Raw genomic sequence first — 27138 nt, 5'->3', positions numbered from 1 at the left:
AGGATTCCAGGAAAGTCAGACATCGACAAAGAGAGAGACAAAGAGACAGAATTATCCAATTTTATGGTGTGCAGCAGCATCATTACCAATCTGAATTACTCTTCAGTGGCAGAGTGCAATGATCTTCAACTGTAAAATCCGACCCCCCTCTTTTCTCATTCACTGCTTTGAGCATATCAACAGCACTGATAATATCATCAGCCTTATCCATGCATCAGTAAAGGTCAGTAGTAATCTGATGTCATACCTATATGTTGTTTGTCTATTGTTTGCTAAAGTATCACATGAGATTCATTGGTGAGCTGAAGTGCCTTTAAAGATACAGATACAGATTTGGCCAGCGCAGGAGTCCATTTTCTCTTTTCAGTGTGCTGTGATAATGCACTCCTTTTGCTGTGGACCTTGATGGTGCTGATTACCATATATCTCACTATAATAACCACACACATACACATCATCTCACTTCATCTACTGTATTTATGGTTACTGAACAACACGCACCATTGACTCCCTCATTGGTTAATTTACTTCCTGTTCTGAACTTGACTGTGCATTGTTTTGAATAGGAACGCCCATTCTACTACCTTTCATTCTTTGGTGTCCACATGGTTAAGCATTTGCCAAACAAATAACTATATCATACTATGAGGTCAAGTACTTGCTCCTGTTGCTGGCATTGTTTTCAAGTCCCAGGGTGAGCATACATATGGGTTAAAGGTGAAGTCTTATTCATTGCATTCTATCACTTTTTTGTGAGGAATGAGTGATATGAAATTGTATAACATTCCCTGTGTTTGTTTATGAAGGGTGTATGCTCTCCACACCACTGCAACATGGTATAAAGTAACAGGCCACTTTGCAGTTAAACCAAACACAAGATAACTTTGAGTAAATTGTAGCCGATAAACAAGACCCTGTTTCCCGGCACACTGATAGAAAAGCCTGTTTGCACATGCTTTCCAGAAGTGTGTACTTCCTCTTGAGATCAACACTTCAGATAGCCAATGAGATGGCCTTTTTCCATTTAAAACCTGGGCCAGCCTGAGGCTTCTCCTCGGAATTAAGAGGCTGAATAGCCTCAGTCCTCTGTTTCCATTAGGAGTTATAATATATTGGGGACGTTCGCCAACAGAGAACATCAACGCTAGAAACTTCTAAAAAGTGCTGAGCAATGGTCGTGAAAGCACATGTAAAAGAAATCAAAACAATATTTTAACATGTAATGAAATTGTTGGAAACATTGGAAACAGCTTCAGAGATGGAAACAGAAGAAGTCTGAGGATTTTCCCCAGACACTGGGATTTTACCCCACTGTGGAAATGCGGCAAGAGCCTCTGCACTGAGGCCATCTGCTTGTCTAATGAAATATACCATGTGTGTGTGTGTGTGTGTGTGTGTGTCTGTGTGTGTGTGTGTGTGTGTGTGTGTGTGTGTATGTGTGTGCATGTGGTTGTGTTTGCGTGCGTGTGTGTGTTTGCACGTGCACGCGTGCGTGTGTGCCACATAGACAAGCCGGTTGAGGCTATAGGACTATCATAAGGTCTGAGGCCTGACATGTTCTGTTTTTGGTCTGATACATATCTATAAATGTCTGATCATTTACATATCTGCCTCGAAACATTACAGTCAATTTCTTTATAGATGGCCAAAGCTGCCAAATGTGTTCCTGATTTAAAGCCTTGCCTCTCTCAATATGCTATTAGAATTCCCTGTGCACTGCATGGTGAAATGATTGACAGACCTGTCGACAAATCCCTGCAGAGATCTGTGCCATTGATTAAACTTGGGCCTAACAAGATTACAAAGCCAGAGCTGTTCAAAGAGACTTGTTTCTCAACACATAGAAAAATGAAAAGCCTTTATTGTCATTGTATTTGCATACAACAAAATGTGTAGGCCATGTAGGTTATTGATAGCTGTTTGGGAAGTAAAGATGGTTCTCTGGAATCTGTAATAACTGTACATTATTGGTAATATTTCACTCGTTTTGGTTTCTGTGTAAGCGATTTTGTTTCTGCCACAGTGCAGTCAGTGCAGTGGCATACGGGCCCCCATTACATAACAGGACACATTCTCAGTACAGACAATTATATCAACATTGCAACAGCCATTGCAACTACCCTCTTCAATGTCTGCCCAAAACAGATCATGAGTTCCCATCTTGTTCCTGAAAAAATTCCAAATCCCGGAAAAGGGTATCTAGCGAGATGCTTTCTGCACCAACAGACGCAAAGTGAGTCATGATCAGGGGTGGACTGGCCATCTGTCATGCTGGCAGATTTAGTTTTTTTTTCAGTAATTCATTTATTTCTTGACTTGCCCATGAAGTAGATAGACTGGTTGTTTTCTTGAAACTGACTGGCCCAATCACATCTTACAAGAATGTTTAGCATATTTAGAATTGATACCTCCGATAACAAACTGTGTCCATTACCTCTGTAGCGTTATTTTAAAAAGATGCTTTTTGCACATCTTTACCATGGAATCCAATAATTCTGGACCTGATAATAACACTCAATTATCTGTCACCTCATGTGTCCATACAATTATCTTATGGGCCCATTACAAATCTTAGATCTTATACTTGTATTGTCCACTTAAATACTGGAACAAAGTGTTGTTTGGGTATATGGTAAAGTGGATTGTTTACACTGTAACATATTTAAGGGAATCATAAAGCTGTGTGCTCTGACCAACTGTGATGGGCCCATCTGAGACATAATGCCAGGCAGGGCTGTAGTGGAGGGTAAACGCACGTAAACGCCGTTTACGCACCTCTGGAATTTTGGAAATAGCGTTTACGCACCTCTAAATATCGTTTACGCACCTGTAAGTGGCGTTTACGCACCTCAAAGTTCCTTGGGCCTTGTATTCTACCGTTGGAATAATCAGAAATAAATTTGGTGTCATTTTAAAACACCTACATTTGTTGTTGAACATATAAACGCTGTAGTCTAGTCTGAATCATTTTCATCTGCGCTGTATTATGGTCTGTGACCATCCAATCGGTGCCTTGGCTGCGGCGACACCAATCAGGACCTAGGAAGTATGTAAACACATACACGTTTTGGATTAGCCTGCCTGCCTACCTGTTCGGAATGGATTAATTAGCCATGGATATCAGGCGATTTTTGAAGAGATCATCAGTGCTCCCACTACCACAGATGCCCGCAAAAGGCCTCAAGTACAAAGTAAGACTGAATAAGATCAATTCACGTTTTTAAACGTTGTTTTGGTTCGGACAACATCGCATTAAGACAGGGACAAACTCTATTAATAACGTGCTTGCAAATACGATGATGCAGGTAACAAGCCAGCCTTCCCGGTGCCATCTAAATAGGCCTAATAAAACGTCAATTATTTCAGCAATTGAAGATGCATGAGTAATTATCCTCACGCATATCGCTGTAGATTAGGCTAATTCATTGACAATTGTAGACAGATTGTTTGCAAACCAGTTAGACATAGCTAAGTGAAATGTTTTAGCTTAGCTATAGAATCTTCCATTTTCGCGGTCAAGGTCAAATATAAGTGTAGCAGAAAAGAAACAGCAGAACAAGCATAAACCCGACCGGTGAGGCAGAGGTACTGTTTGCCTCCCCTCCGTGATTTTAATTTTTTATGTCAGATCAGCAATCAGCAAGGTTCTACGCATGCGCTGAGGGATTGCGCAATCTGAGCCTCCCCTGCCTGTACGTCTTAATATAGCAATTGTGTTGTTGTGTTGTGTTGACATTGGAGGTTTCTCCAATGTTTAAAGAACAGGGAAAGTGTTTAATTGCAGCATGATTTCTTTTTATATTATACTTTTCAGCTGTAACACCCAGGGCCTGTTTCTAGAGGCCTTACATTTTTTAGGTCCTATATAGACTGTATATAGGTCCTTTCTTTACTGTTTTCTTGAAATTGAATAAACTACAAACACATATAGTCACTGTCATTGATTTAATATTACTTTAACTGATAACATAATGGAATATAGCCAGGACAGCCTTACAGAGTCGCGACGCTTCGTTGCTTCGCGTCGAGGTCTGTCTGATCACAAAATTCATATTTTACCCACCTCTAATTTTACCACTACAGCCCTGATGCCAGGGGTGATTTTTTTGTCCCAGTCCAGCTCTGGTCATGATAAGCTAATAGTTTAACATACCAACTTGATTATGGGTCAGAGTTAGTCCATATGTGGAACACATACTGTACATCTCTGGCTGTTGCTGTTGAGGTCAATCCTGGTCAGTGCATTGTGAAATATTTTGTCAAATACAGACATAGCCAGTTCAGAGAGAGAGAGAGAGAGAGAGAGATAGATAGAGAGAGAGAGAGAGAGAGAGAGAGAGAGAGAGTCAGAGGGATTGACACAGAGAGAGAGAAAGTGAGGGAGAGAGTGATATTGAGAAAGCGAGGGAGAGGGATGTTATATTCTTTCCTATATTCAGTCTATTATACTTAATTCTAAAGGGTGGTCTAGTGGGTTGTTGCAATCAATGAAGCTGGAGCGGTTCGGATCTGAGCCAAGATATTTATTGTAGCAGACAGAAGTATCTCTAAGTACTTTACTGAGTCTAAGTATTCTAAGTCTAAGTGGAACAGAGCTCTGAGAGTCGCCGCGTGTCGGGGTCTTCAGGAGATGGATGTCCTTCTCTCTCTCTGCGAGCTGAAGTCTGAACCCTGTCGCTCCGATCTGATCCCCTGAGCCTCGGGCCCAGGCGAATTTAACTGGTGGCATTACGTAAACCGAATGGAATGCATAACAATCTCTAACACACACACATACACTACGTAAACCGACTGAAATGCATAACAATCTCTAACACACACACATACACTATGACAGTCCATCAATGTCCTTCAGCCTAAGAACCCAGGCGCCAGGAGGACTCTAACCTTACTGGAATTTGGGCCTACGGGCCTGGTAGTGGTGGAGGCACATACACAAGATATCTGTACATGAGAAATATCACTGGAATCTAACAGGGAGAGGGAAAAGAAGAGGGCGAGAGAGAGAGAGCAAGATGGTACCTCACCTAATCAAACACTTCCTGTTATGGAGCACAAAAAGGGGGAAAGGGGGGAAAGGAAAAGGAGCTCTTGTGTGTGTGTGTGTGTGTGTGTGTGTGTATGTGTGAGTGCATGTGTGTGTGTGTGTGTGTGTGTGTATGTGCGTGTTTGTGTGTGTGTGTGTGTGTGCATGTGTTTGTGTGCGTGTGTGTGTTTGTGTGCATGTGTGTTTGAGAGAGGGAGAGAGAGATGGAGAGGGAAAGGGAGAGAGAGTGTGTGCCTGTGTATGTGTCAATGTGTGAGAGAAAAAGTCTGCACACACATTTCTGTGAGACTATGCTCTCATGTGTGCATGTGTGTGAGAGAGAGACAGAGAGAGGGTACTCTTCGAAGCTAAATGAGCTCATTTTCCGCTATTTTAATGTGCACTGTGGAAAAATGCTGGAGAGCAGTGTGAAGCACGTCTGAGACAAAAGCGATTTTTTCCCCCTCCGTCCTCTGGACCTGACCTGACCCGGCCAGGCGATTCCAAGAAGTGCGTTTCTCAGAACACTTCTCAATGGGTCGCTAGAACGCCCTGAGTCTAGCTGTTCTCCTCTGTCTAATCAGCGTCAAATTTGGCGTCTGGGCGCCAGAAGCGTAGCGAGAAATAATAATTTGGATGTGCCTGTGGGATATAAGGTGTGCATGAACCAAAGCAAACAGTGATCTGCAGATCAACCATAACAGTTTTTTACACTTATTTTAAGATCTCATGAAAACATTATTCAGACTATTTGCCTACTATCAGTTTTATGCGTTGTATCAATAGCAGGCTACTGGCCTTGTTTACAATTGCTTAGCAACATATGATGTTTTTTTAGAAAACAAAAAGGCAGAGGCGAGCTGCAAATTTTTTTTCTTAATTTAATGCCACATTTATTTCCGCAATAAAATCTGGAGTTGTGGAGACTGAAATGGACTACTCACTGGGCATCTACAGCATTGAACAAGCAACTTCTTCATCACATCAGATTTTGTAATAGCAAGGGTAACCACAAAACCACAGTATCGCAACCATGATGGCCACAAAACTAGATGGCTCTTTTAGACAGCCATTGTCGATTCCTCTTTCTGGATGCATGGACTCTTGAAAAACTTGTCACAGTTTAGCATTTTAATTAAATCTCTAGGTGGCTAGCTTGATCTGTCACTGACCGGCAATTGAATAGATCGATGGCAGTGCCTGTGCCAACTCCACTTCATGCTCTTTTAAACTTTGAAAACACCTTGCAAGCTGAATACACACACAATCGGTGGTAACAGGAAGTAATTCTGGTCTCTGATTGGTTAAGACTAGTCACCTGACCAGAAACGGAAAACACTATACGTTTGCCTGGCTAATACCAGGACCTTGAGTAACGGTGCCGATTGCCTGACTTTCAAAATTTCCAACACTAAGGCCTTTTTTTGACTCTGTTAGGTAGTCTGCCATGCCTGATCATTTTGTATATTTCACCTAACTAAAAACCATGAGGCAAAAGTGTCATTTATGATTATATTCTAGAACACCTCAGCAATAATAAAATGAGAGTAAAAGGGATGTACTAAAAAAAGTCTAAATCTAAAGACACTAAAATTAAATCTAGTTTTAGAGGTGCTCAGACTTTGTACAAAAAACACATTGCAAATATTTTGGAAGTTTTCCTTTTTACTCTGAACCTTGTAAACATAGGTGTTTGCTCCACATAGGTGAGTTTAGCATTCAGAAAGTGTGTGTGGTTTCAGTACTAATTATAAGTAATTTAGAATGTGACACTTTTCTTCACCTCAGTCCACCTAGACCACTATGCATACTGATGAGATAGGTGTAAGCAACCTGGGACACCTCGGTCAAAGACAATGGGCATTACATAATGGCCCTGGAATGTCTTTGTTGCCCTCTACCCCCTACAGGTTTTCTTGACACATCATGACCCAATAGTGATCACTGAATTACCATACCCTTATCATATGAATAGTTGTCATTTGCTAATGGGCGGGTCGTAGGCTCCTGAAACCTCACTCATAGACTGAAATGGGTAAGGGATTAGTTATATTCTCATTACAAAGTGATTATTTATATTTTAGTTTCAAACTGTATATATTTTAAAAGAAAAGGGTTCAAGGTTGCTGTGGGTGTTAGTTTTATGTTTGTAGGACAAAAACTCACAGAGATTTTTAAATATTTTAATCAAAATACCACCAACTGCCCCAGGGGGCAGCTCAGTGTTGGCAATCTTTTTTTTTATGGGGAAGTTATACGGCTTAATACTCAACTCACTTGTAAACCGCCAATCTTTGGTAACCGGAAGTAATCCTGATTTCTGATTGGTTAAGACCGGTCAGGTGACTGGTTTTAACCAATTAGAGACCAGTTACCACTGATTGTCTGCTTACCATCCATTGTCTGCCGACAGCATACATACAAATTAAACCATTTCCATACCCACTTCAGTCAACGTAACAGATTCTCACTAACCACTGTCCCCCCCCCCCTCCTATTGCCTGCACTTCCGTTTCGAATAGTATGAGGTAGTTGCGTTTCACGGTGTTGCTACGCTGCATGCTCATTATGAATCTTCTAGCAAACTAATGGTGTAGGGACCCCTTAAGCAGAGTCTGGACATGTCATTGTAGTCTCCTGCACGGAATTACAGATTTCGAGGGGGTTCTCATGGAATTGTCATTTCTGTGAACTGAAGTAATCAGCTGTGTGGGCTTGAGCCTGTCGCGACGCCCTTGGCAGGGTTTGCCACCTTTAGATTTAGATGGCACGTGCACACACTGGGCTCTTCAAACACTGAGCGCTGAGGCCACCCCTCCACACTTATCTTATTTATAGCCTTAACTTCCCAATCCCACTGCAGATCTGCACACCAAATCACACACACGTGTTGAAGAAAACATAGAAGAAACGCCTGTCAGGGTCATAAGATCAGAGTTTCACATAACATTTTTTTTAAATCCATTGAATTTGTGAGATTTGTGAAATCCATGTTACTATGCAAGTGGCTACCAGCTGGCTTGTCTCTCTGTGTGTGTTTGTGTGCGTGTGTGCATGAGAAAGAGAGAGAGAGAGAGAGAGAGAGAGAGAGAGAGAGAGAGAGAGAGAGAGAGATGGAGATTGAGAGAGAGACAGAGCGAGAGAGAGAGAGAGAGAGAGTAGGCCTATGTTTACATGTTTGGGTGCTTGTGTTTGGTTAGACCAATATGTTTGTGTTTCTGTTCAAAGACACTGCGATCCCCACTTAACAGCACTTTAACAGAACAAATTCATCACACAATCAGTCTAAAATTGAAGATTATTGCTGCTATAATCCTGTTATTATTGACTCAAATCAAAACGACTAAATGTGATTGGCCGTTTAGCACTTGGGCCCGCCCATGGTTCTTCGCTGCCACTCCCTCTGTCTCCGCAGCAGCGGCACGCGGTACTATACGACGTTTCGGTCGCGCGCCCTACCTCCACTACTCGAGGGCGCGCACTCGTACAGTAAACTTAACCCTGAACAGTTCAGGGCGGCCTAGAGCTCCGCTGCGAGTTTAACAGCTGGAATCAAAGAGACAGTAAGACAGAAAGAGATAAAAAAAATTCTTTGTCATACACAGCTTTTTAAAATTCCTACCCGGTCTTGCATGCGGCTGGACTGCGCCGCGCGTCGTTTCTGCCTACATGAGAACACTTCGTCCGCGCAAGATTCCACAGCATTCACTCACCTCTGGTTTTCCAAAATGGTTAAATGTCTTGTTTAATGGTTGAGGTAAGTATACACATTTGTGTCTTTGGGATACTGTGCTGTTCTTCAGCTGCTTTAATTCGTTAGTTTGGCATAGGGGCTTGGGGTAGCTGCTGCTAACGGGGAAGAAGAAGTGGGGCTGCGTTCTGATTTCTTTTTTTTTCATACCTTATGACCGAGAATGACACTTTGTAATGTTGTGTTCATTGTTTGTTTCTGTGGAATTGACATATAAGTAACACACTAGCGGAGAAGGCTACGACACTTTTTTTAGGGCCTTCGTTTCAAAAAGATGTATTTTTCTACAACTGTCATTTTACATATTGAGTCTACAAATTCTGTCACTGCGCACAATTGACAGCGGATACCGTAATCGCGAGGCGGTTGTCTCTCAACCAGCATGCAAAATGCATCCCACGCACACATTGCGCCGGAAGCTCGCTTGTCTTACAATCGATGATGATTAGCTCTCAGATACCGATCCTGTGGTATGAACACCGGGCCCTTTATCAAGCCACGGGGTTTAATATTCAGCTCCTATCCGTTGCATCGACACAACGCAAATCACACTGGCGGCTGCGCATGCCAACACGTTCCCTGGCTCGAGTGAGCCGCTGTGTCTCTTACATGTAGCTTTCCCTGGTGGGGATCTGATGTTAATGTGAGCACATCGGGAAACAGATCGCTACAGGTTGCTGTCGTAAAATGAACAAGCTATCTTTTTAAGGCAGAGAAATTCAAAATGAAAATGGGATAATTTAACATAGATGTGGTGCAGATTTGGACTGCATTAAGCCTATCTTACAGCCTGCTGAATATCAGAGGATAACTCATAGGCTATTTAAATCAGAAGAGAACCCGAGGCATGAGACAGGATGGCCGACACTTCTGATTCGGTCTCTCAACAGGGCTAAACGAGCTGAGCGCCGTTACTGTCGTTACTGTGAACAGAGACAGAAACTGCGGATGGAAGGAAGACAGGAAGCGGATCTTTTCCTAGTGTCCAACACTGTGCTCGGACATAGCTCAGGCAAATTACGAGAGATAAGAGCCTTATCCGGCGACGGGTTATAAAAACATTTGGTTCGTTTTTATGTATGTAATGCCTTTTTATATCCGTGTATTTACATAATAACCACTCAAATAAAGTGTAGCCGTTGTATTTCCACAGTTGAATAGCGTTGTCCACTCAAACGTCAGGTCTTCCGTTATCTGGGGTTGCTTTAAAAGGTTTAAGTTTTGTCGTAGGCTTACCTATGTCTATGCCTATGCCTATCATTTTTATACTCACTATCACATTTTGCATAGCCCAAATATAATCTGTACACTCCTGATAGGCCTATTACACATTTTCCAAACTTTTGACATAATTGTCCCAATTGCCTCACTTAAGTTGGGTTCCTGTTGTGTACCAAGATCAAGATCAGTGGTTTCTGATTGTCATTCAGTGATCAGTGATGGCCGTCATCACTTTATAAACTGATTAAGATCAGGGGCTCGATGGATTGCTCAATGAATTGCAAGACAGTGGATGTTTTAGCACTTAAAAAAACTTTAACTTATTTCAGTGACTGTCATGCTGTCAGACACTGAACTAATGCCAGTTCACATTACTTACAAGAACAGCGCGTTCTGAATGAGCACAAAGGGTTCAGGTATTCACAGACAGGTTTGATCTTTAAAAGGTAAGCTGTATATTTATCACACTGTCTGGCATTCCACAGATGAGTAAGATGTGGTCAAACTCTGAATTTGAACTGCCACCTGTAGTTTAATAGTGTGTGTGTGTGTGTGCGCATGGAGTGTGTTTTGAAGTAAGTTCTGCCAGAACACAAGAATCGTAAAAAAAAAGAAGCACAAAGTGAAGCACCCAGGAGCAACATGATGTGAAGAAAGGTAGTTGAAAAAGAAGAAAGACAGAGGGGGAATCGAGAGAGATATTTCACCAGAGATGGGCTAGCGAGATATAGGGAGATAAGTATAATATGGAAAGTACCATGCTTGGTTTGGCCAAGATCCAATAAAGTTGTTAACCTTGTGCACAAATCACTTGACACAATCACACACACACACACACACACACAGTGAAACTGTAAACACTGAATCCAAACTCAACAGTGGAAAGTCACAGTTTTCCACCTCTTAGTCAGATCACTAATGTATATTAGGAACAGAATCTGCCAGAGCAAAGCAGACAGAGACTGAGACTGAGAGGGAGAGGGGAGAAGGAGGAAGATATGTGTAAACACTGCCAAACACAGAACGTCATACTCACAGTCAACAATTTTGAGTTTGTGTTAAGACGAGCCTGTTGCTTTCTACATAAACATACCGAAGCAGAGCATTCGGTTTATTCAGTCAGAGCTCTGCATGTTTGTCAGTTTAAGGAGCAGGTAGATGAGGACTGATGTGAATGGGGCTGGTATTGTATGTGTGTATTTCTCTCCGTTATACAGGCTCAGGCCTAATAGATAATAACCTCAGGCTTACATGCCTGGTCTGATATGTGTAATAACTCAGTAGCTGCAGTTTCTTTGCTCATAACCCTCTACCGTTGGCCACATAATAACTAGAAGATGGATAAACTGTAACGTAAATAAATATTCTATGGTCTGTTTCCTCAGTAGAAATGCCTTGTTTAGAAAGGAGATATACAGGGGTGTTCCCTGTAATGGAACAGTTCAGACTTTAACCAGCAGGGAGAGCCTGGCTGAAGCTAACTAGCTAAACCCAGCATCTGGGTAGACGAAAGAGAATTCATTTTTGGAATGTATGAACTATTTCTTTAAGCCTATTGGTCTCTCTCACTAAACAGATGTTAACCTCCAGGCAACTTAGTTAAACTCAGTATAATGTCAGAAACTATACATCTCATTATTCCCATTTTTAGTAAAACTCAAATGTTATTTCCTCTGTGTAAATTCTGTAAATATTTATGCAAAAGTATAAAAGAGGCAAGGGTATACAAAAATAATTGTGGCACTAAAATGAGAGTAAAGCTAATGTCACGTAAGCGAAGTAATATTTCCCTTATTGTTTATTTGACCTATTCTTTACCATTTAACGATGGACATATCAGAACAAAAGCTAGGGAACACATTTCTGGTGTGTTAAAAATTCAGCCCCTCCTTTCCACCAACACGCCTGACACTACCCGCAACATTTAAACTGATCACCACTTTTTTACTACACATGGAAACAAGCATCCATGCACCAGTTGGTAATGTTGGAATGTAGCAACCGCGTCTCCGTTCCATCATCAAACATCACAATTCACAAATCCCTCTGTTACTCACCCCTTTCAGGTCACCATCCTAGCGATCGGTTAGGTACCATCTGCTAAATGACTAAATGTAAATGTAACCACTGACATCTCACTCACTTCCTAGTCCTGCAAACTTTCCGTCCCCTAAGAAAACTGAGCCCAAGAGAATTGCATAGTTTATTGCAAGATTGGGATAGGGGGATGTGACTGATTTGTGCAGGGGTCATGTTATGTTGTATTATGTTAAGCTATGTATAAATGGACTGGGTAGTCCCCTACTCATCTTGTATGTTCCAAGTTGGCTAATTGGAGTGCTTTATTTAAGATGAGGATTTTCTACCTTAGTTTGTGGGAGTCTGGAGAGCATTATATGCGGTAGCTTGACGTGAGTATTGTGATTGCTATTTTGATTGCAAATTGTGCAGTTTGTAGTGAACAACCCTCTGGTTGATTTTTGTTTGATTTGGAAAGTATTTTTGTTGACTGCAGTTGTTTTTTTTTGCACTGTAAATACATTTGCACAATATTTCACAAATATTTCACATCGTGTGCTGTGTTCCTCACACCCTCACCAACAAACTCTAAGCCGCCACCATCCTGGTGTGGAAGTGAGCCGAGGGCACATTTTTCACAAGGTGTGTTCAGAGTGATGTGGTGGTCAGCATGGACCCGGCTAGAGTTGGAGAAATGAGATGAGAGCTAGATGAGTGGACCAGGGGACGTACAGTGTCCTTCCAGCTTCACGGTCAAGTCATATGAGACAAGACGTTGACCTTGGCATTCTGAGGGCAGAAGGTCAATTTCAAGAGCAGAGTTGGAAAAACAAGCTGTGGAGTCCAAGTTATGCTACTGATTCAGGCCCTGGGGTTCTGTAAAGCACGGTGTCAATTGTTAATGGCACCATATAAATCAATAACATTAAGTTTAAAGAAGTTGTTGAACAAGATAAATTGTCACATAGAAAAATGTGTACTTCAAAACAATCGCAGAGAAAGATGCTGCAAGCATCAGTGTACTTGGTTCCATTCCCAGAGGACATAAATACCGAAAACACCCTTGGGATTAAAAGCAACTTCCTATTGAATGAATGTAAGTGAAACAGATGAAACATTATTCCGTCTTGAACAGGGATCTCTCCCAGGCAGTAGTTCACAGTTGCTTACCTGTCAATATTCAGGCTTTAAAAGCATGAGGGATTAGGTTGGAGTTGCCAAGTTGTCAAGTGACACATAGGGGCGGGAGGGTATAGATGTGACATGGCACCACGGTAGGGCTGAGACTCTGTTTGCACCCGGTTTCCTGAAGCCAGCTGTATATTGTATATATGCTGTTTATATACTTGGTTGAAGTATGGTTTACACAAAATAATGCTGAAGATTTGAGTGCATACTGCCAAATGAATGGAAGCAACAGAATTAATGTAATATTCTATATATAAGCTTTAAAGCTTTTTATCACGAAGAATATATTTGGATGTAATCCCTTTGTAATCACCAACATTTTGATTAGTAGCTGTAATTGAATTACTTTTTTTTCTCAGTAACTGTAACAGATTACAATTACATTTATTTTGTAATTTAATTACGTAACTTCATTACATGTAACTAGTTACCCCCTAAGCCTGCAGAACGTTGAGTAGGAGCAGCGGTATAAAAATGTCTTTACCACGATATACAAAGAGTGCCTCCTTATGGTTTGCGGTAATACCACAATCAAACCCTCCTGTGTTTAATCATTATTATCTTCGTAAAGACGTTTTTTTTCGGTGTGGTTTGCTGTCTGTCGGATTACGCAAAAACTACCAGCGCAATTTTTATGAAACTTGGTGGAAAGGTGTAACATGGGCAAAGAAAGAACTCATAACCCATAATCTGGGAGCAGATCTGAATCACGAGCAGATCTCTGAATTTAGCGCCAGATATGGCATTTGGCCTTTGCGGAGGTTTGCACTCTCTGAGTACCCTTCTAGTTCATTCATTTAACATTCCTTATCCCTTAATATGTTGAAACTGTTGAGATGAAAGAGTTTAAAAATAAACATAATTAAAAAGACTATTTCTGTATGGCTGTCTTGTCTGTCAATGTTGCCATAATGTGACGTCATGAGGATACATTGCAGTCACTAGTGAAACAGCCAATTGTGACTCACGAAATCACATATTACACATTTGTTTGAATGCAATATTTACATATTTAATTTGTGTTTTCCAAGCAATTAATGATCAGTCGACCAGAAGGTTACAATGAAATGATAAATGCTAAATATTATGTGTATGCTCAGTGCAGAGGTCTGGGAGTTTTAGAATCTTTTTCTCATTCTCGTGTGGAGAGTGTGTCCTGTGTACTCGTTTTCAGAACTGATCGAAAAAAGTGAGTTTTCGAACATATCCTGATACCTGTAGACAAGACCACAGACAAAGCCAAAAACTACATGGATGGCAGCACTCTCAGATAAAAAGCCGTTATGACAGTAATGGCAATGATGGGCTCAATATCACAGTACACCTCCTAATACCGCGGTATGGCGGTGATGCGGTTATTGTTTTGGCCCCAACGTTAGTTCTTGACAATGTACCTTCTTCTCAAAAATGTCGGACCCTGCCAGACTAACTTCTCTCCACCTTCTCATGTGTGTCAGGAGCAGAAGGTGGAACACAAAGACTAATTAGAGAACTGTCGGGGGACAGAGCCAAACATGGTTGGGTTAATTAACTACACTACCCAGAAACCTTAGGGCCATCTATTAATAAATCAGAGTGTCATTTGGAAGGTGTCTAAGAACAGATGCATGACACACCTGGCCTCTATTAATACTGATAGTAATTGATATTGGTGTTCTCTGAACCTAGAAACTGAAGGGGTTGTATGTAACTCACCTCAAGTGTTACCATGTTAGGCTACATGTCAACAGCACTAAACTACCTCTGATGTGCTCATACTGGGTTTAAAAATGGGGCCTAACTAACACTCACGAGTACCAAGTTTGGATGATTTTGGAAACCAGATAATGATTTGAAAACCGGAGATGGAAGTACCATTACCATGACAGCAATGTATATTCACCAAACAGCACAATGCCATCTATATAAGTCTCTAGAAGAAGCCTAATGGTTTGAAAACCAGTTATTTTACTACCCAAGCCTGTGAGCTTGAGATGGAAGTACTGTGGCTGTTAGAATAATGTGTCTTGACTGGAAGCCAAACAGTAGGTAACTGGAAAGAGAGGATCCTGTTTGAGGTGTTTGTGAAACAGGAAGTCATGTGCTGCTTCCCCTCCTATCTCCTTGAATATCTGGGGGGGTTGTTACTTTTTTAGTCTTTAATAAATGCCTCACTACATCTATTTTTCTCTCTTTTTCCTCTTGACTCCAGAGGTGCGGGCAGATATCGTTTGAAGGTCCAGATCAGAATGCCATCCGGGTTCACATGCTGGGTAAGCAAACAGTATCATTGAATCACTCCCACATTGAGTTTGTATGTTAGAAAAAAAACAAAAAACATTTTGCACCAGTCTGGCCATGTTAACGTATCTAGTTTGATTAAAGCAGCATTATTTAGGTTTTACCATTTTGTACCCCCGTGTGTATTGCATCCTCAAATTCATTTTGATGGTATCTGATCATGTGAAGGAGAGGTAGACATACATCGCCAACCAGGCTATTCACTATGTACTACTGTGAGTCTTATGATGGTGGTTAATCATAAAACACAATTTTAAAAATACATTTGTGGAGTTGCTGCTCCTTCAGCATTGGGCCCTATTGCGCTTGGCAGTGTGTCAGTGCATTAAAGGTGCCGTCCATGATTCTTATCTCATAAACGTTTTGTCAAATTTAGCAAATTGCTCCTCATGGTCCTCTAGCTGTCTGCTCAGAAGAATGTGGCGTTCCTATACAGTCCTACCTCTGTAAATGGGAAACACGGCTTGGACCGATCCATAAACAATCCCAGCCAATCAACACAGTGTTTCAGGAGCACGGAAGGGAGGGGTCGAGTTCAACAGTACTTCCTGAGCGAAAACAGACACCGAACAAACACACATTTGAAAAACAAACAATCAGGCACTTGAGCCGTAAATGCCCGTTAGGGGTCGGGGAAGCGGTAATGCACATGCCAATGTCCCAGTGAAAAGAACCTTTTGTGGAGCATCTGCCGAAGAGAAGAGCATTCCGGTTATGAACACGAACTCAAAGGCCACCACGCCAAGCACTCCTGACTCACCTTAAGCCACCTTGTGCATCATTGAGCTGTAAAATGACTAAATGTAAAATAGTTTGTGTCTCAATAATTACGCTAATCACAGTTTAATCTAATCACATTAACTAATGTCATCAACTGAGAATTATCGGGATTCAAGTGTACTTCTGAGAAGAATGAGATTGAAAATCCAGAATCAAATCCACACATACATACACACACACACACACAAACACACACACACAAACTGGCACACTAGCACACAATCACACAGGCACACACACACTCTCTCTCTCTCTCTTTCTCTTTCTTTCCCTCCCTCTCTCTCTCTCTCTCTCTCACTTACACAGACACGCACACACACAACTTTGTGTCAACTTAGTGTAAATAAGCATGTTTCACACAAGTGTGCTTGATTCATAGTAAATGTGGTTGCCTTAAGTAAATTACTGTAAATAAGGTTTCTCACCCACCTTATGTCGGTTCATCTCTTATGTACAGTGATGCACAGTCTCACAGACACATGGCCAATGACAAGCTTCCTCTTTCCCCTTATGCCTAAGGCTGTTTCTGTTCCTCTGCTGGGTGTGTGTGTGTGTGTGTGTGTGTGTGTGTGTGTGTGTGTGTGTGTGTGTGTGTGTGTGTGTGTGTGTGTGTGTGTGTGTGTGTGAGAGAGTGTATGTCTGTGTCATTGTGTGTTAGTGTGCCAGTTTGTGTGAGTGTGTTTGTGTGTGTGTGGTTGGAGCTTTAGTGTGGTTTCAGCATGCTGCTCAAACGCTGCTCGATGGTGGACTTTCTTTTTTGGGTCATTATACCAGTCAGAAATCTTGTGGGAGTTTGAAGTTTAAGATATTGGTACACATTGGCTAAACCAATGCATAGTCAATCATAGATAAACGTCTTTGTTTTGGAGCCACTCTAAGATTTGATGTGCACATTTAGAATATTTACATAAATACTACAGATATGACACTCGTGTGGCGCTTTGCTGTTTGTGCACTGGAGCCTGAGTAGCATTCACACACACTCAGTTACACACAGACACACACACACACACCGTTACGATGGCAGATACTGATGCTTTGTGGCGCCAAAGATTTAGACACTGAGTAGTTTTTCTGTCTAGTTGTACTCATATTCACAAATACACAAACAGGCACAGTGTGTATGGGTGTGTGTGTGTGTAAGTGAGTGTGTGTGTGTGGTGTGTGTGAAATATATCTTTCCACCAACTCTGACCTCGACCTGAAATGGCAACCCATCTCCACCCCCCCCCCCCCCCAACACACACACAGACACACACACAGACACACAGCTGGCCTTCAACTCGAGGTGGCCACAGGCAGTGAACGTGACCATGAACCAATCGCGCCCCCGAGCACAGTGATCGCACACAGCTATCTCTCTCTTTCTCTCCCTCTCCCTCTCTCCCTCACTCTATTTCGCTCTCTCTTTCACTCTTTCTCTCTCTCTTACTCACAGAGCTCACCCTCCCCCATCACTGTCCCATCTCTCCCTCTCTCTATTTGTACCCTCCCCTCTCTCAGAGTCACTAATCTCCCCCTCTTTTTTTCTTTCTCGCCTCCCTCCCACTCTTCCCTCTCTCTCTCCCTCTCTTTCACACCGACAGATGAGTTGAGTTGCTCAGTAAGGCAGTTTAAATGTGTGTGCATCGCTCCGCGCAAGACCCAGCCACGCATACAGCCAAGAGAAAAGGAGAGAGAGAGAAGGAGAGAGGGAGAGAGAGATTTGGGACCGTAGCATGGAGAGAGGGAGGGCAGAGTTGAAAGAGTGCGAGAGGCAGCTAGAGGGGGAGTGTGGAGAGACAGAGAGAGAGAAGAGAGAGAAGGAGAGGGAAGAGGAATGTCACACATAAGCATGAGACACAGCACAGAGAGGACAGGAGACCTGGCGCTGTACTCTCGCTTTGAGCTCTGAGCTTTTTGATCTACCGTTCGATTCACCTTCTCGGAGCATAAACGCCTCCTCTGTGGATTGACTCAGCTCTCGGACCATTCCAACCCGAGACGTGTGAGTCTGCTTCTGTGTGGACCACAACCAGTCCTTGGATCCTCGGGAAGAATGCCTGTGCTGAACGGGCTATGGACCGGCGTGAGAGAACAGACTCTGGAGGGGTCCGGGTCGGAGTCCGGCTCCGGGTCGGGGGCCATTCCGGCCTGGGTTTGGCCCCTGGGGGCACCGGTACCGTGTGGGAGACTCCCTCTCGAGCTCCCGGCACTCCTGAAACGCATTCGGACTGTATGGAGGGCTAGATTGGCCCTCTTTGGCCCCCGTAGGGCAGAGGTTGCCTCTGACAGAGAGGACACCTGCTCCTGCCTCACAGGTAATGGAAGGACTGTTACTGTGAAGTATAGATATGAGGATATTGTGTAGTAGTATGGGTAATGGGCTATTGTGGAGTAGTATGGGGATATTGTGGAGTAGTATGGGGATACTGTGGAGTAGTTTTTGGATTTGGGTTGAGTATCATGATATTTTACATGACATTTATACTAATTTTGTGTTATTAATATCCTATGTTTGTTGTTAAGAGGCGTTTAAATAGAGGTGTACGGGAGGGAATTAGACCCAGTGTGTGAAGAGGCATGATTTGAGTGTTTGAGTGCTTTGAGTGTATGTGTGTGTGAATGTGAATGTGAATGTGTATGTGTTTGTGTGTGTGTGTGTGTGTGTGTATGTGTATGTGTGTGTGTGTGTGTGTGTGTGTGTGTCCAACCATGCAGTGGTTGTCATAACAGTAGTTTACCCTGAAGTAAGCATTAGTTGTGAATCTAAGCCCTGGGTCAGTGTGTTGTGTCCGGGCTAGTCTGAGTGATACATCTCTGTCAATTAAACCGACTTACTGTCTGAGTGAGTGTATGTGTTTGTACTAACAGTGGAGCCAGTGTGTGTGTATGTATGTATGTGTGTGAGTGTATGTGTGTGCGTGTGTGTTTGTGTGTATGTATGCGTATGTAATGAAGTATATGCGTGCGTGTGTGTGTGTATGTGTGTGTGAATGTATGTGTGTGTATGCGTATGTATGCGAATGTGATTATGTGTATGAGTATGTGTTTGTGTGTGTGTGTGTGTGTAATTAAGTGTGTGTGTGTGTGTGTGTGTGTGTGTGAATGTATGTGTGTGTAATTAAGTGTATGTGTGTGTTTGTGTGTGTGTGAGAGACAGAGTGGAGAGGGGCAATAAGGGGTCGCTGATGCTGGAGGACAGATGGGGAGAGATGCCGGATTGTGATAAGCCGATGTGTCAATCAGCCGCCTGAACCATCTGCTTTACCTCCAGCTGTGCTAATCAGATCTGCAGATTGCAGCCAATGCAAGTGCCCACACACGCCCGTAGTTTTTCTCACCGATGAGACATGGCTGCAGGTTGCAGTCGATGAAAGTAACCACAGACAGCTGTTGTTTTTCTCATCATTGATAAGGATGCAGAACAGCTGCAGAGGTGGCGGGGAGATCAGCTGTTGTTTTTCTCACCAATGAACAACAGGGATGCAGAACATCAGCAGCAGTGTTTTTCTTATCAATAGAGTTCAATGTTTTATCAGTGACCATGACACAGATTGTGGATTGTTGATGGCCAACAAATGCCAATGATAACCACGTATCATATTTTTTTCTGTTCCAGTAGAGTTGATCTCAAAGTAGTAAGGTGACCTTAATCATAGTCAAAATGATGAATACATTCATCTTTGATGAGTGCAGTGCTATGATCAACAAACACTGTTTTTTTCTGAAAGAAAAGATCACAAATATAATAGCGACAAATTGGCCTTCACCCTCTTCACCCATCAGCGACCCAGTGCCCATTCTCATGAACAGATACACGTCATGATGATACAGCGAAGAATCCTGGGTTTGGTGCGCATTACAGACCAAGCAACATAGGCGCATTACTGATTGCTGGACATGGTCATGGAATAGATAAAAGAGTTCCATGATATGCCATATCCTGTCACAACACAAGGTTTTGAGTCTCAAAAAGCATCTGGAGCAGCACAGAAGTTCTGCTGAGGGTAATCTAGGGTAAGATAACGGTTGGTTAGCTTTAGCAACATACATCCCGGATAATCTGAGATATGGTGGCAGTGTAGCGGATCAGAATGACCACTTCAAGGTCAGATCTAACAGATCCGATAGAGTATCACACTTACTCAGAGCATAACTGCTAATTCCTTTTATCTTGGATTTTATCAAAGGCCGCTACAGTGTGTGTAGAGTTGTAGCAATGCAGTACATTTTACACACACAGACACAAACACACTTAAACACAGACACACACTTACACAAAGAAACACGCACACTCATACACGTGCAAACCAACACTCATACGCAGACACAAGTACACACAGTCACAAAGACACACGCGTGCACACACACAGGGAACCCTCTGGAGCGGGGGTTCTGCCCATGTGGAAGAGATGCTCTGCAGTAGAAGGACAACAGTTGCTGTATTTCTGTGGCATCCCCTGTGTGCTTGAAGAAGCGTGTATGTATGCGTGTATGTATGCGTGTATGCGTGTGTGTGTGTGTGTGTGTGGATGGGTATATGTGTGCACTCTTGCATGTGTGTGAGCGTGCATATGAGTGTGTGTTCAGGCGTAAGTGATAAGGACAAGAATAGGAAGAGTGGTGTCTTTTAGCCTCATTGGATGCTTTTTTTTCTTCTTCTTTTGTGCAGTGAACAGACCAAGTCTGGGTATAATGCACTTTGCATTCAGAGTGCATTTGAGTGAGTTCATGTTTGTGTTTGTTTGTGCCCAAGAGAATATCTATAGGTATTTGTTCTGCATGTGTGAGTCTCTTTCTCTCTCTCTCTGTGTGTGTGTGTGTGAGTCTCTCTCTCTCTCTCTCTCTCTGTGTTTGTGTGTGTTTGTATGTGTATGTGTGAGTCTCTGTTTGTGTATGTATGTGTTTGCATGCGGTTGCACACATGTACACCTCTTTATGTAGCTCTTCTGAGAATATGCTGCATAGGCACAGAAATGAGCGTGTCTCAATATGCATTTCCTTATGTATGAGTAGATGCGTGCAGGTGTATGTATGTGTGCTTAACTCTGTGCTAGGATTGATTAGTGGGTGTATGAGCGCATATATTATAATGGTGTGTGTGCATGTATTTGTGTGTTTATATATACATGTGCATGTGTGTGTGTGTGTGTGTGTGTGCGCGCATACATTATTAGTGTGTATATATGTCTATGTGTGTGTATGCACACATTGGCATCTGTATGCATGTGTATGTATGTGTAAGCTTGTGCTAGTGTGTGTGTGTGTGTGTGTGTGTGTGTGTGTGTGTGTGTGTGTGTGTGTACCCGGAGCCATGTATGCTGATTCACTCTCCTCTGACCCACTTCCACCGCACAGGGAGACAATGACCCATTTACCCAATGGACAGGACGAGTGCTCAAGAGAGAGAAACTAGGGTTGTGGAGTTCGAGTCTGTGAGTGTGAGAGTTGTGAGTCTGTAAGTAAGTGTGTGTGTGCGCGTGTGAGAGAGAGGGGCAGAGCTAGGGTTGTCAAGTGTGAGTATGTATAAGGGCTGTTTGTGTGTGTGAGTGAGAGAGCGTGTGTGTGTGAGGGGTGTGAGTGTGTGTGTATGGGGGGGGTATTTGTGCGTGATTGTATGTGTGTGTGGATGTGTGGATGTGAGTGTGTGTGTGTGCGTGTGTGATACAGCGGATTTATGTTCATGCAAACATTTTCTCCTCTTTTCCCTTTTAAAACTCTCTGTCTGCATGAGTGCTACTTCGAGCCTAATGCTGTAATTAAAGCAAGTCCATTAGTATAAATATGTTAAATATGGGGCAGGGGTTTGTGAGGTTCCATGTGTGCGTGTGTGTGTGTGTGCGTGTGTTTGTGTGCGTGTGTTTGTGTGATTGTTTGTGAAAGTGGTAAATGATACATAAGCCCATGCTGCAGAAGCCATCTGAGGCCGTTTTCAGTTTGATGTCATGATTCCAGAACTGGGTCACAGTGCTGCATCACAGCTTGCCGCAGTCTGTGTGTGTGTGTGTGTGTGTGTGTGTGTGGACTCGCATGTGTGTTATTACAGTATGGTCAGATGCCGTTCGGTTAAATCCTTCTGTCTGTTTTGCATCTTTGCAAGCAACATAGATTAGTCTGTCTTGCTCTTGAGGTTGTCCTGTGGGTGTACGTGTGTCGCTGTGTGTCGCTTAGTCACCCTGTGTTGTAGTGGATGTTTAGAGTGTGTTTGTGTGTGTTTACTTTCAGTGCTTGTCTCTGAGCATCTCTGAAAGGAGACTGAACAATTTTCATTGGAATCATTTTGTACTGTGAGAATCTGTCGCATCAAGTGCCTCACGTGCAACAAATTAATGTGACTACAGGCTGTTACTTAGCCCCCTGTGGACCGTGTGTGTGTGTGTGTGTGTGTGTGTGTGCGCGCGTGCATGCGTGTGTCTGTGTGTGTTTACTCTGAACAAATGTTGCGGAAGAAACTGCTCTCATAATGGCAGAGTTGAGTTCAACTCAGGTTACGTTTTTTTGCCCTCAAAACCAATACAGTGACAACCAATACAGTGACAAAATTGTGAACAAAGAAAATAGCCCTGCTTGTCACCACTGTGTGTATCTGTGTGTGTGTGTGTGTGCTGTGGATCTGAATATGCATGTCAGTGTATGTGTCTCTCTGTCTCACACACATTCACAGAGATGCACTCCCACACACTCTAGTGTAGCCAAACTAGGGATATTTGTAACTACTAGGGATACGTTTTTGAAGCCTAAAATTGTTCAGGCAGAAATTATTCAGATTTATCTGCCAAATTTAAGTTTTGACGCCTACTACATATTTTATAAAAACAGAGACTCCAAACAACGAATAAGGAAAATTAAACGTGTCTTGCAGTGGTCAAATAATCGTGAAACTAAAGGTAAGCCACACCTACTCAAGCAAATCCTTATATCCTCAGAAGGAAACAGTTCATAAGAGCTCTCAGCTCGCAAACACACAAATTCCGTTTCACAGTTCATATTAATTTAACATAATAAGAGTCCCAAAGACATCGCAATTCATCAGCGTTCATCAGAGTACAGAGACAAAAAATAGATCTCAAGATAGACCCAACTATGTCGCACTCGCAACATACAGTTATAATATCAAAGAAATGTATGAAATGAACAAAAGAATAAAGGGAGATACATTTGAAAAATGAAATTGAAATGAATGAAACAGGGATCAGAGGGTAATTGAGTTATGGAAGAGTTTGAGTTGATTTTAAACTGTAGGGAAGGGAAGGAAGTTTGACTGTTCAGTACAAAGAAGGGGAGTCTTTTGGACTTTTGGAAACAGGGATCTGGACCTAACAATCTAGCAGGAGAGGAAAAGATCAGGCCAGTTTGATGCTCTGTGGCTTGGTCCTGTCCTGTCCAACACAAAGGAACCAAAGTTTCTCAGCAGTTTTCCTCGACTCGCTTCAGATCCTTGTGGGCTACTTAGTGTAATTCCTCCCAGGGTCTAAACCATAAGGAAAAACAGTGAAATAAGAAACACTACCTTTAATTACGTTACTGCTGTGTCATGCTCTCTTTTAAAACACTACCTTTAATTACGTTACTGCTGTATCATGCTCTCTTTTAAAACACTACCTTTAATTACATAACTGCTGTATCATGCTCTCTTTTAAAACACTACCTTTAATTACGTTACTGCTGTATCATGCTTTCTTTTAAAACACTACCTTTAATTACGTTACTGCTGTATCATGCTCTCTTTTAAAACACTACCTTTAATTACGTTACTGCTGTGTCATGCTCTCTTCTAAAACACTACCTTTAATTACGTTACTGCTGTATCATGCTCTCTTTTAAAACACTACCTTTAATTACGTTACTGCTGTGTCATGCTCTCTTCCGCCCTCAGTAACGCTTCTCCTTGAGTGAGCAAGCCCAGTAACTCTGAGCGAGATTCCAAGAGACGTTGCTTCTTCACTGACTCGTCATGCTTTTATCTTTTCCTAACCTGGCCAAATGTCATCATAACATTTGGTTAAAGCCATCGCCGCCTGAATAACAAACTACATTTTTACTGGATGAATAAATGCAGAATATAAGTGAATAATTAAATGTAAGAAATGCATTTAATGAAACTCGCTATAATACACACACACACACACACACACACACATACATAAAAACACTAACACACGCACATGCTGATACACAGACACATATGCAGGGATGGATTAACGAACGGGCCTACCGGGCCCAGGCCCAGGGGCCCATGAGCTCAGGGGGCCCCTAAGCCAGAGCCTCTGCGTGAAGTCGCTGTTATGTATCTCTTATTTGTGGTTGAAAAAGGTGTATTTTGTTCATTTGCTAATGGCTTTAATTGAGTGTACCTGTGCTGTGTTAGAAAATGTGCATGTGCGCCAGGGGCGTAACTATAGACAATGCAGCCAGCGTGGAAGGTTCGTAGGCAAAAAGCAGACATGGTTTTCTGAATTTTCCCGAAAATGTTGCCGTTTAAAGTGTCACTAGTTTAATGTGACAGTGATCAAGGATAATTGTTTTATGAAATTACTCTAATCCCTTATGCCAGGGGTTCTCAAACTTTTGCAAGCTGGGCCCCCCCAAAGCTGGTTAGGGGTAGTTGGGGCCCCCCCAGCGCGCGGCCCGCCGCCACCGCCCTCAACTACACCACCATATATAGATAGATAGATAGATAGATAGCATATTGTTATTGATAGGCCTGACATGTCAAGGTTAGGCTATTGTTAGGCCCATACAGATAATTATTATAACTATTTATTATTATTATAATTATTGTTATTATTATTATCAGTAATAGTAGGCCTATTAGTAGGCTATTCATTATTATCACCATCATTATGTTATTATTATTATAATTAATGATTATCGACCAATTATTATTATTGTATTATTATCATAATAATAATTAGTGTTATTATTGCTATCATTTGGATACTGTTATTATTATGGGCCTCTTGTGATCTTTACAAAAAAAATCCTACAGGTCTGTCAATGTGAGACATGAGCCTGCTTTGCACTGCAAAGGTCCTCAAATCTTGGGGCAATGTTTGACAAACATATCCTCAGGTCATCCTCGATCTGTGCGCGGTTGCGGTATTTAGTTTTGAGCGCAGTCAGTCTTGAAAAGCCTGCCTGGCACAAATATGTCGACGCGAAAAGGAGGGGCATTTTTAAGGCTATGTCGCAAAGCTGATCATTGCTATCCAGAATGACGAAATAGGGGAGATGCTTAAGTCTACTGTCACTCTTCAGCTGCTCTTTCATGTCTATTGACAGCTCGTCTGCTGAGCAGAGAAATGGATCCCGAACTTAGGCGAATGAACGGTAGTCCTCTTTGAAATAGGACCCAAACTGATTTCTGATATTCGGCGTGATACAGTGTCATTTGACATAGGTATTGCGCTGAGTTTAGCTCCTATTCTACACGTCTTGCGCGGCCGGCAAAATTAGTGTTTCGGCAATTGTATGGGGTCGGCCAAGCTTAGCAATTCTATGAGCAACTACATAAGATGCCTGCATACACTGCTTGGAGATGGTGGTTCGTTGTTGCTGGAGGCCATCACGTTCATGTTTAAAGAAGTCCACAGGCTTCTCTTTCTGACTTTTACGAATCAGAAACGTGTCCATAGTTGTGTTTGTTTGCTGATACAGTGTGTGTGAAGTTAATAAAGTTCTAATTTCAACGTCGTGTTCTTGTATGTGTGGTTGTGAACGACACAAATAATAGATATGGATAAGGCTGTGCTAGGCAATGATTCCTAACAAAACTAACTGTACACAATGTAGACAGGGACAGCAAAAAATAGTATTCAAGTGCTGGTGTTTTATTTGTTGCAACACGGTGGATGATACAAAAATGTAAAGGTAGGTGTTAAGGAGAAAAGGGCTAGCTGCAGTTGGAAGAAGGTAGCTAGCTAGGCTAGCTCTCGGGCTACGAGCTTTTTCAAAAGACTGTGGAGCAAATTACTCCTTAGAATAGGCTACGAATAGACCTACTGCAAGCGCAGTAAGGTATTACTAAGGAAGGAGTGAATCTTTAAAAAGACTGGTTATAAAGCAATGAATATCTGAATGATACAGGAAACAAGAGAAATTGAACAAACTCTGCAGAGTGTCGTCTCAGGGTGAGCGCTTACCAATGCCTGCGGTTTTTTTTTATACTCGCAAACTTATGTGCAACTCGCGTTCAAATGATAAAACTCCGTTTTGATTGGTGGATCAGGAGCAAAACCGTATTTGATTTGTTTGGGTCAGTCCAGCCCCCTTGCATTTCGCCACTGAGGGAGCTTTCACTAACCAGTGACAGGTCACTTCTCCGTCTGTGACATCGCGCCCCCCCCTGGAGAGTGTTCGCGCCCCCCACTTTGAGAACCACTGCCTTATGCTATATATTCTCTCAAAAATGGCAAACGTGTCTCTGTCATGGTTTTCATAATTTTTATGGGGAAATCGTCAGTAGCAATCTATAACACAATTATATGCTTATCGTGCATACACTATAGAAACTATTAAAAATTCGATTCAATTCAATTAATAATTTCTTATTTAATTTGTTATTTTTGTCATATACAGATATGCAATGATGATTGCTGGGTAATATGTATCTTGTTCGCCAATGTCAAGTCTCTATTTGATCATGTGACGAGACGATACGCTATAGCTAGTTTAGGCGCAGAACTGAACGTCAAGACCTAACAAACTGACTGAGCACAGTACGGTACACTTGACGAACAACGCCTTTCAAACATAAAAGTGGTAATGCATGATTTGCTCTTTCAATGGACAGGATAGCCAGGCCATTCAGCCTCTCCTGCCCCATGCTGCTTAGGTAGGTCTTAATCAGTTTCAATTGGGAAAAGAATCACTCGGCTGTTGCCCTGTCACA

The 27138-nt window shown here is 42.3% G+C and overlaps 1 protein-coding gene across 2 annotated transcripts in view; it reads left to right on the top strand.

Moving 5' to 3' along the window:
• Positions 1–8464: 8464 nt before the first annotated feature.
• The window catches only part of LOC105894674 (cAMP-specific 3',5'-cyclic phosphodiesterase 7B), a 31300-nt gene continuing 12626 nt past the window's right edge, over positions 8465–27138 (top strand). Inside the window, exons 1-2 of one of the 2 annotated variants that reach the window (XM_012821216.2) lie at positions 8465–8783; positions 15397–15457. In XM_012821216.2, coding sequence (XP_012676670.1) covers positions 8763–8783; positions 15397–15457 — 82 coding nt within the window. In that variant the 5' untranslated portion in view covers positions 8465–8762. Of the gene's footprint in view, positions 8784–15396; positions 15458–17773; positions 18566–27138 lie in introns of those variants that run through there. The other variant, XM_031581062.2, reaches the window with a different exon arrangement.

The sequence above is a fragment of the Clupea harengus genome, chromosome 15 (genome assembly GCF_900700415.2).
Source record: "Clupea harengus chromosome 15, Ch_v2.0.2, whole genome shotgun sequence".
In the NCBI taxonomy this organism is placed as follows: Eukaryota; Metazoa; Chordata; class Actinopteri; order Clupeiformes; family Clupeidae; genus Clupea; species Clupea harengus.
Note: the sequence above shows the minus strand (reverse complement) of the source record. Positions and strands in the feature narration are given on the sequence as shown.